Here is a 10,515-nt window from a genome sequence, read left to right on the forward strand (position 1 = left end):
ACTGACACAAGAGAACACTGACATTTTTCCTGCTTAGAAAGACAGAAAATGGCTACAGCAGAAGGCAGCAACCTGCTTTGGGAAGTCCTCACTGCGAGCTGGTGCCTCTAGGAAATATTAAGGCACCAGATACTGCAAAAGAGCCACCTGCATAAGCACCCTGTACCCACTGTCTTGCAGCCTGGAGGGGGTTCAAGAGGTAGTTTTCAGTGCTTCAGAAAAGACTCATTCTGTTTCTTCAGCTCTCAGAACAAGGAGGATGTTACAAGCAGGCAAGTTCTTGCTTCAGCAACAACAAAATGCCTGCACTACATACTCATCCATTTATTTGTAGCAGGGGAAAAATGTATCTATTTCATCCCTGAAAAAAACTTGTCATTTTCAGGGATAAAAATAAACAGTTGAGAATCAAGGCTCACAAGGAAAGCTAAAAATCCTCTCCTTAATCAGCAGCTCATATGGAAACTGACAACTACTCCCTTTTAAAACTTAGGCATGCCAAAACTGAGAGAATCACTAATGTCCGATGCACAATCCTAAAGCCCTGAGTAGCCAAAGGAAGCTGAAGTTTAAACCAGAGGGAGGCATACCTGGGACTGCAAATGTCTTCCCTCCCATCAGTGGGGTGTCCCAGAGAAAGGAGCAGTGCCCAGTGTAGCAGCACAACTGCCGAGTGCTTTGGTGATCTGAAAGAGCGTGGGAGTAATGGTTCAGGAGATGGGAATGTGGAATGACTGCAGGGAAAGAAGTGTTGGAGGAAGAAAAGAGTAGGCATAGAGACCAGGGAAAAGGGTGAGAAAGAGTGAAAGGAAAAGGCAGAAACGAGGGGAAAAAAAAGGCTAAAACAATAATGTTCTTAAAGGGGAAGGATATTTTCTACTGAATAATGCCAGATCTGACAAGAAGTACTACGCCAACTGCAAAAAAATTAGGTATCTTGTAAAAGTCTAAATTATGTCCCTGATTTTAGTACAAACAGTTAATTGGTGGACACTGCTGCAGGGGGACCACGACCCACTGCACCATCAGCACTGGATGTTCAAAGAAATTCTATGTTGGTCCTTCCAGACACCCTAAGACTATTTAAACACCATTACACTGCTGCTCAGTCAAACACTTTCTGGACCTCAACAGCACAGCTGTCTTGTTTTCAAGTCCTTCTCTACAAATTCATGAACACAAAAGAACGACCAGAAGACCTGCATGTTTCTGAATATTGAATTTCTTTCACAGTAACTCGATTCCAAGTCCTAGACCTGTGAAGAACATTCCCAAACCCCTCAATCCTGAAAGAGAAGCAAAGTGCTGAATATAACTGGGTAGAATTTGGCCTGTCATCACCGAAAAAGCATGCCAAACCCAGCATGGAGAGCAGCACAACCTAGCCACTTCACAGCAAGGTGCTTCAGCAATTATCTGTCCTGGGCCATGCACTCTCATGAGTTTCCTTCAGGAGGCAAGGAGAGCCATGGGGTTGTACAGCAGGAAAGCAGCAGGACTGCCTTCAAGCTGCTCACAATCAGGAATTCTGCACTGATCTGAAAAAGCTGATAGGTCTGACAGCTTAGTTTCCAGGTTTCATGTTAATCAGAATGGGAATTCCTATTTAAAGCAAAGGAAATACAAAATCAGGAAGTACCAACCTTTGTTTCTGCGCAAAGGCGCTGATAAGCTATTAAACCATTAGTGGTTCTTTGCCAGAAGCAGCAGAAATAAAACTGGGAATCTGACAAAAAGACATCAGCCCTATGTGCGCACAAATACATATGTACATGTCCACAGAAAGCACATGCTTTTTCCCCTTCAGATTATCTCATAGCTGTGCAAGTATTTCGTACCCACTAGCCTCCAAATCAATTCACCTCTTTCACGACTTTTCTCCCCACCAAATCTGCATCCACCAGTTTACCTTAAATATGCCAACCCATCCAAACAGCACAACCCAGGCAGCCTGGAGCATCTTGTGAAAAGATTAGAGAGGTAAAATATACTGATGAGAAGGACTCTAAAAATAGGCAAAACCAGTCAGCTGTAGCTTCTCTTTCTGTTAGGAAGCTCTGCAGGATTAATGCAAGATGAGGACATCTCACTCTTAATCAGAGAGAAACAGGCTGCCCCACAAAGTGCTAGCCCGGAACCTGCAGCAAGGTGAGGAACTACATTACCTTCGAGTAGCTCCAAGGGGGAAAAAGAAGCCTTCTCTAAATGCAGTGACTCATGGAGTGAGAGAAGGGAACAGAATTCCCATGGAAGTGAAGGGCCACATATTGACTACAGTAAGACACTCCTTACCCTGAAAATCTGAAATCAGTAAGGTTTAAACCAACTTGTCAAGTCAAAAATCCAGGTGTGAACATCACATGGGAATGTGCCTCATCCAAATTCTGGAATAAGGCAATGGCAAATCACTGCCTGGCATCTGACTGCTCTCTGTCATGCTCTGATGCAAGATGAGCCTGCTAGAAAAGACAGAAAGTGTATTTTAAGTTCAGTAAACAGCAGAGCAAGATGGGCTACAACTCCCAAGGTCTTCAGAAACCATGTCAAAGAACGTGTTTATTGCTGCTATAATCTTATTACAGAGCTATTCTGTCAGATACCCTCATCCAAACATGGGTCCAAGTAACCAGAAATTGTTGCATTTGTCTCTACCTCAGAGACAACAGCAACCCCAAACCCAACTTTCTTCTCTTCTAAGAGACATTGAGGCACTGACCCAAACCACTGTCAAGCAACCCAGTGCAAATCAGCTGGAGAAATCACTCCCAAGTTTGCTGCACATCTGTATTACTTCCCATTTTATTTCAAAGTATGAAAAATATTTAAGCTATAAACCCAAAGATGCAGTTTCCAATGAGAATGGAGGTCGGTCAAAAAGGCTTTATCAAGGAAAGAAGGATGGGAAGAACCAAATTTTTACACTGCAAGAGGAGCTGCTGGAGTCTCCAGCTGAGAGGTCTAAGCCCTGAGGGTAGGGGTAAGAACAGCCTGGTGGCAGTGGGGATACTGAGACAAAACCAAACTGAGGGAACCAACCAGAAAATCTGAGCATTTCCTGCAACAGAAATCTTTTTGAAAGTGGAAATTTTCCTAAAGGAAGTGGTGGAAGCCCAACTGCTTCCATTATTTCAAACCACATAAAGCCCTTGAGCATAAACAAAAGGGAATGTTCCTGTACTGGGTGCCAGTTTACTTTGAAAGGGGACTTTTGATATCTAAAAGTAAATATTTTTTTTCATGTCCAGTTTTCACGAGGCAGGGAATTTTCCAATTCATTTATTTTTAAAAATGAAAGTCCTGGTAACTGTTAGTAGCCCAATATACCCCCTTATAGCTATCTTCTAGCAATCCTCTCGCACAGAAAAACCCCACATTTTCTCCACACGGTAAGACTTACATGCTGTAATACACAGGCTACGGGGCAATGAGAAGGGATAACCTACCTATGACTCCCTGACTGTTGAAGAGTATCCAGAAGACAGAAAACTCAGACGATGCAGACAGAGGCTGCTGCACACTCATGAATTCCGTCCATTACAGGGGTACAGACCTTTGCATCACCTGAAACCTCAGTGCTATGGACACTGGAACACCCTCGTTCAAGGAGGTGGATGAACTTGCTCCAGGTAACTCAAGCCAAGGTGGCAGAGCGGGCTCTCGGGTGTAATGCCCCTGCCTCATTTATGGTAGGCAGGATTTTAATGAAAAACAGTGGGCTTAAAGACCCTACCTTTAGTGTTATGCAACACATCGTGCTCGAAAAGTGCCCTGCAAGCACCACTCCAGGGCCCCAACACTGAACGTGCCGCAGGCTCGCTGCTGCCTGGACACACGCAGTCAGTATCTCAGGCAAAACAGGATTCCCACAAGCACAGCCCTAGCATATCATCGCACAGAGGCAAAGTCTCCCCAGCTGGGTGCAAAGCAGAGCAACATTTAACTCCTTCCCAGTAAATAACCTTCAGGAGGGCAGGAGCCAGAAGGCTGAGGCTGAGCGCACACCGCTCTGCCTGACAAGCCAGGGCCCGTCAGGCCACGTCGCACACACTGCACACAAGGATGATCTGCTCCCTCGGCCTTCCTCATTTTGTAAATCCCATAGAAATCACACCTTACAAAAAGATCTCAACTTTGTTTAGGAAAGTGTTTCACATTAGTTCACTGACGCTTCATTCCATTTCCCCATGTCCTGTCGCCGGTCACCAGAGAGGGGATCAGGACCTCCCCCTCTGCTGCCCCTCCTCAGGAAGCTGTAGACTGCGATGAAGTCCCCCCTCAGCCTTCTCTTCTCCAAGCTGAACAAACCAAGTCAACCCAGCTGCTCCTCCTAAGTCTCATGGACACCCACCGTCCACTAAGACGCCCAGGGACATCAGTCTCATGCTCTGGGTTTCTCCCCTCCCTGCCCTCCTTCCTCCATTCCCGCTCAAAGTCTGTAAATGTTACCTCCGCTGGTTTGTGAGCATTTTGGGGGGGACTAAACAAGGCTAATGAGACTTTATAAATGTCTCATTTGGCATGCCCAAGACGACAAGAGCATGATTGCACACAAGCACCATGGATCAGCAAAACTGTTGAAAGCAAACATGCTCCATCTGATTGGGACGGCAGACATTCAGATTCAGCACCACGCATTGCACCATCTTTAGCGTTATGCTGTGTGTAGTAGTGCGAGGGCAAACGTGGGCTGATGTACCCCATGGCTGCTGGGCACAACTTCCCAGCACGGGGCAAGCTGCTAACCTATCCCTTCCGTGGGCAAAGTCTGGACACCTCTGTTTCAATGCAAATGGCCTCACCGCATCCAGTATGAAAACACAAGAGGGATCCTTACTCCTGGGCAAGTAAATACTATGCTCAGCATTATAAAATAATCCAGTTTAGGAGGAGGGAGGGGGCAACTAACTGCATCAGAGTTATATTAAAGAAAATATAGATGATCCTTCAATGCTCTTGTCAAGACAGTTGGTTTCAGAAATTGTTGATCCTGGTTGTGGTTCAAGAGCTAAAAAACACAGACCAACGCTGATGGGAAGAGGTAAGAAAACATTTAAAATTGATAAAGGAAATCCTTTGAAAAACTGTAAGCATCAGCCCATGGCTCTGACTTTCAGGGTACTTGTTGATACAAACTGCTTAATGTATTTCAGAACAGGATTATAAATGTAAATGAAAAGTCGCATCTGGTGTCGTTAGTGAGGCTAGAAAAGAAGTTCTTTATCTCCTGCCAGAGGACGTGAGCTACCACCCCTGTAGGAGAGGCAGAAACTTCACACCCGATTAGGGACACACACCTTCCTGACTGTGAAGCAGCCCACAGTGGCCACTTGCAGGCAAACACACAACAATGGCAGCCGGCTGGTGCCTTGGTTCAGTGCAAGCCCTACACGGCTGTAGGGCATTGCATGCACACGGGTAACACACTACAGCCCAACATCTCACCTTCGCTGCAAGGCAGTCCCCACCACCAGTAGGCTCTGTAGCAGATAATAATGGGATGAACCTGTTGACAGGGAACACTCCTCTTAATGCCTTTTAATTAGCAGTTCATCAATGCCTCAAAGCCATGGAGCACACATTCATCTCTTCTACTGCTTAGGAGCAGAGCTGTAATGAGAGGCTAGTATGCTACCCAAGGGCGATGCCTGGAGGTCCTTCACCTCGTGCTGTTCAAACATAACTTCACTGCTTCCACCTGGTAACTGAGGGGCCTCATCCCTGGGTATGTGAACTCCACTGTAGTTTGCTTACCCACTTCTTCCCAGTCCCAAAAGAGATGCAGATTCCCTGAAGGCAGGCTGCTGCTCCCTGCTTACTGACATGAATATCACCATCTTTTAGTTGGTATCTGATTCAGAACTGTTCAACTCATGCACCAAGGCTGTTTCTTATTACCAAGGTCACTTATCACCAAGGCAGCTTTATTATCTTTGATGAAGCACGTGGCCACAGGCTTTAAAATAATCAGACAACTTAGGATATGTCAGCGTCTCCACGCATTCTTTGTGCATCCGATGTATATTCTAGCAGAGCACTGTGGATTTCTGACTCGTTCCCAATTCAGCTCCAGCAAACTCCATTCCCGCAAGAGCTTTTCTGGCTATGATGAACTGCCACTCCAGCCACTTCACCTGGCACTCAATAAGCACTACAGCTATGCTCCTGATCCTCACCAGATGCTTTGCTGGCTAACATCACCACCTCAGAGATAATTCTTACTAAACCCTCTCTGTGGTGCAGAAGTCAAGATGCACTTGCTCATGGCAGGCACTGGATTTTACGAGCCTGCCATAAAAATTCTCCTATAGGTGCCCAAGTGGGAACAGCAGCACTTGGTGACTGCTTCATCCAAGGTCGCCCACTCTTCCCCTCCCTCCAGCTCATTCCTCTTCAAGTGCTGCATCACACAGCTCCAAGAGACAGGCTGGGCTGATCTCCAGGGTGAACCCTGAGCAGCTAATCTCATCTCCAGAAACAAAACCACAAGTACCGTTTCACTGCAAGGGGAACCCAAACAGGCTGGCCACCAGCAGCACCACAGCTCACAGTCAGCTCAGCTCTGCAGCCCAAGTGCTGGCCAGCCCAGGAGGGGATACAAATTCCTTTGAGAAGGAGTAGCCAGGGGATGCAGGGCCTCACTGTGCACCCTGTGACATCCTGCAACCAACTCATTCCCACACTGCTCTTATCCTTCAGGGCACTCGGCACAGGAATCGTTAACAAAACAAATGAACTGTCCAGAACAAAAACAAACAGGCAAAACCTAACCACCTTCAGCAGTTAATTCCTACAGAGTGACCCACCCTTTTCACTTCCCGCATATATGAAAGGTACAGTCTTGTTTAAAACCGACTTCTGCAGAAACCTAGTTAAAGGATCATATTTAAGCACATCTCTCAAAACGCACCTTGTATCTGTAATCACCAGTTTCTATAATGATGAATTTCCAGTTTCAGTCCACACAAACACTTTACTTCCTCATGCATACTGCTCTGTGAGATCCTTAGACACAGGCAAAACTGTAATTCTCCTCTGTAGTCACTGTAGGCTTGAACTCCTTGGCACTTGCAGGTTTTTTTCTGTATGGTCAACAACACTGATCTGTGGTTTGAGACCTATTATGAACCTATAGTTATTCCACCCAAAATTCAGCCTAGATTGTGTCCCCCAACCAGCCGTCCAGCCCCGCTCAAGACTTTAAAAGTGCCAGCACTGGAACTGAGACAGCTCACAGGCAATCACGAACAGTACCTGGCCCCATGGCCTGCTGCAAGACTGCTGGTCAGAAAAGCTTCAGAGTTGTACCTGGTACTTTCTGTAAGTTGACGAAACCCGGGCTAAAATGTAAAGCCTTGAGAAAGGCCTGGCTCTTTCCTGGCAAAAGTATGTGCACATCCTAAAGAGCTCTTTTGGCAAACACAGGACTCTCCCTCCCCATCCTCTGTAATTATCTGAGACTGAAGTTTATTGGTGACCGAGATCCCTTGCAAAAAGATGCAGACAGCCTTGTGTTTTGGGAACAAGCACTCACTATGCTGCTAGGACAGTGCATTATTGTTACAGGAGCGTCTCAATAAAACAATATTGAGCAGCAAGGATGCTGTTTGGATTAGGTAGAACGACTCAGCTCTTGAGCAATGAGAAGAGAGGGTTTGTCAAAGCTTTACCTCATGATCGGGGATCTCAGAGGACAGCGTTCTTCCAAGGATGACCCCAGTCAAGTATGTCCAGCAGCGAGCTGTGTTGGCAAGGTTGTAGCCTCCTGTCTCCAGCAAGAATTGTGATTTTGGAGAGGGAAGAGTGGGGAAAGGGAAGACAGAGGGATAGACTTTAGTGGAAGGAATAAAACACAGAGGCAACATGCGCAGTTTACATGAATTCAGCTTACTTCATCCACTCAAGCTGTGCCCAAAAACTGCATTTTGCACCTGCTGGCTACATGAGGCCAGGTCCAAATGACACTGTATGCAAGGGCAAACCTCACAAACCAAACCCCAGTTACACTCAGCGTGTCACAGGCCAGGCTCCTCCAGCTACCATCTCAGACAGCACAAGCCCTCAGCTCCATGCGCTGGGCTCTCTCCTGACAACAAGGAGGGGTGTGTTCAAAAGTAACAGGCAGAGAAGTGCAAGGGCAGCAGTGGAGACAGGGGATTCCTGCTTTTTAATGCCAGTCTTTGACCCGTAAAACATAATACACATGCCCAGCCATTGGCTGGTGAGCTCTTCAGCACTGTCATGTTTGACAGGACAAATATGAAGCTCATTAATACAACTTGTGACTGCTTTACAAGGAAATCAGGTTTCACAGTCAGTATGGTAATGGTCACCTTCATGGTAACAGTACATGAGCCCACAAGGAGAAACCTTAGCTGAAAGCAATCCTGCAAGAGACTCAAGGTTTTTTTCCAGCAAAGATGACTAAAATAGTAAGAGAAAAAAACACTTTGAAAAGAGAGGGAGACCATATTTTTCAACATTTCCTTCTCTTTGGGTTGGTTTTGGGGTTGTTTTTGTTGGTTGTGGGATTTTTTTGTTTGCTTGTGGTTTTTTTTTTTTTGCAAGTATTGACTCCTCTCCCCCAGTTTCCACTTCAAATGCTTCCACAAGCTGCAGTGGTGGGACACTCCTTTGGTATTTTGTGACAGTTGTGCCAAATAGTTGTCCCTCATTTTTTGACAAAAGTTTGGGGGCTTCTTTTTGCCTGAAAGGTGCCATCCCCAGCATACCCACAGACATCTCACAGCAGGACTGAACACTCATAACTTTTCCAAAGCAAAGTGCATTAGTAACATCAAATTTTAGGTTTAACATGCTCTACCTGATCTCCCCATCTCAAAAAGGACAACAGCTAGAGCTGATGCGGCTCCAGGTACAGAGCCGAGGGGCTCTCCCTGGCACACAGTGGCTTTTGTTGTTCTGAAACGCTGTTGCATAAAGCCTGTCCTGTGTTCTCCCCGCTGAACAAGCAGCTGGCTATGCAGCATGGCAGAGCTAAGTCAACCTTAACTTTCACTGGGTATCAGAGCCCTGCTGTACTGTGCAGGCAGCTAGCCCTTTTCCCAAGCCCCTGCTTGAGTTCAAGTGAAATAATTCATTGCCAGATGCCCAAGGAAGGTTTGGGAACACAGCGCTTACTTTTAAAGAGAAGCGCTGACGGGCTGATCAGCAGAGATGGGAATCAGTGGCACCATTGAGAAGCCAGGGTCAGTTCATTGGGGTTAACAGCCTCTGCTCTCCTCTGGAGGAGCCATGCAGCCTTTAACTCATGATTTTAGGGTCAGGATTGACACTTGCACCTGTCAGTATCAAGGATTTCAGGTCTGTGTGAAAACAGCACTGCACCACAGAGCACCCTCCCAATGCCACCCAGCAGTCACCCTGCAAAACTCCAGTCAGTGCGGAGCCTGAGGGCAGACACTCGAGGACAGGTCACAGGAGGACAAACCTGTTTCCTTGTGAACAGCAGGACACACGTGCACTCACCCCCTCCCAGGATGAGAGTTGCTAGCTGCCACTGCAGAACATACTTCAGGCACTTGCCCAGTCCCTCGGGCGTCATGTTGAAAGAGCACATGGGATCTCCAGCGATCGTGTCTGCTCCCAGCTGCAGCACAACTGCATCTGGGTTGAAGGCGGCGTACACCTCCTTCAGCACGCTGTGGAGAGGAGAAGCAGTGGGGGTTACCGCAAACGTGGCTCAGAGGGATGCTGGTGGCATGGCCCTTGTCCCTCAGATCCACTGATGCCTCTCAAGGTTTCTGCATTCTCTGCTCCCACCCGCCTCAATACCAGTTACACTCCATCTGCTCTCAAGGTAGCCTTCTGCTTCTGCTACCCTCAGTAAGTTTAGCTCTCAAAGTGCTCATCACAAGGCTGATGAAGGCAAAAGCATCACTGAGAACACAGGGGAGGGGGATCTAGTGCTGATCAGCTTACTGGTAACATCAAACCACATGTTTACATTGGATGCCCTGAGCAGAAGGGCTGCAAGCCAAATCCAGGGGCTTTTCTTCCCTGTAAAAGTCATGGTGAAGAGCAGGGTCTGGCAAAACAACTCTCAGACACCTCTCACCAGGACAGGACAGGACAAAGAGAGGAAGACTCTGTCTAGGTTCTCACTCTCCTCTCTCCCATATGGCTCTTGAGGCAGAAATATATTGCCCCCGGCTCTAGAGAATGCTGGGCTGCAACAGTGCCAGAGTCCTGGAGATAATTTACTAGAAGCATTCTCTCTTGCAGAAGGCAATTGGGCATGTCAGACATTGGGCTTTGCTCCAGGAGATTTTCAGTATTACGAACGCCACAAAAGGAATAATCCTGTTCCCAGCACTGTGCTCCACAGCCCAAAACCAAGGCAAATAATGGAGAAAAACATGTTCCTTTCACAATGTTTTTATTTTGCTAAAGCAGAAACACATGTGATTCCTGGAATAAATGCTTTTGCCGTGGTTAAGAGAACCTAAGCATCACCAGTTCTTATTTGATCATAGAATCATTAGGGTTGGAAGAGAC

General features: G+C 46.7%; 1 protein-coding gene across 1 annotated transcript in view; it reads right to left on the reverse strand.

Moving 5' to 3' along the window:
• LOC104166851 (histone deacetylase 8-like) overlaps nt 1–9,659 on the reverse strand; it is a gene marked incomplete at its 5' end in the record, with an annotated part of 21,140 nt that extends 11,481 nt beyond the window's left edge. Inside the window, 2 exons of the mRNA XM_009706941.1 lie at nt 7,668–7,762; nt 9,487–9,659. Coding sequence (XP_009705243.1) covers nt 7,668–7,762; nt 9,487–9,659 — 268 coding nt within the window. The remainder of the gene's footprint in view (nt 1–7,667; nt 7,763–9,486) is intronic.
• Between the last annotated feature and the right edge of the window lie 856 nt (nt 9,660–10,515).

The sequence above is a fragment of the Cariama cristata genome, unplaced genomic scaffold, assembly GCF_000690535.1.
Source record: "Cariama cristata isolate BGI_N322 unplaced genomic scaffold, ASM69053v1 scaffold5349, whole genome shotgun sequence".
NCBI lineage: Eukaryota > Metazoa > Chordata > Aves > Cariamiformes > Cariamidae > Cariama > Cariama cristata.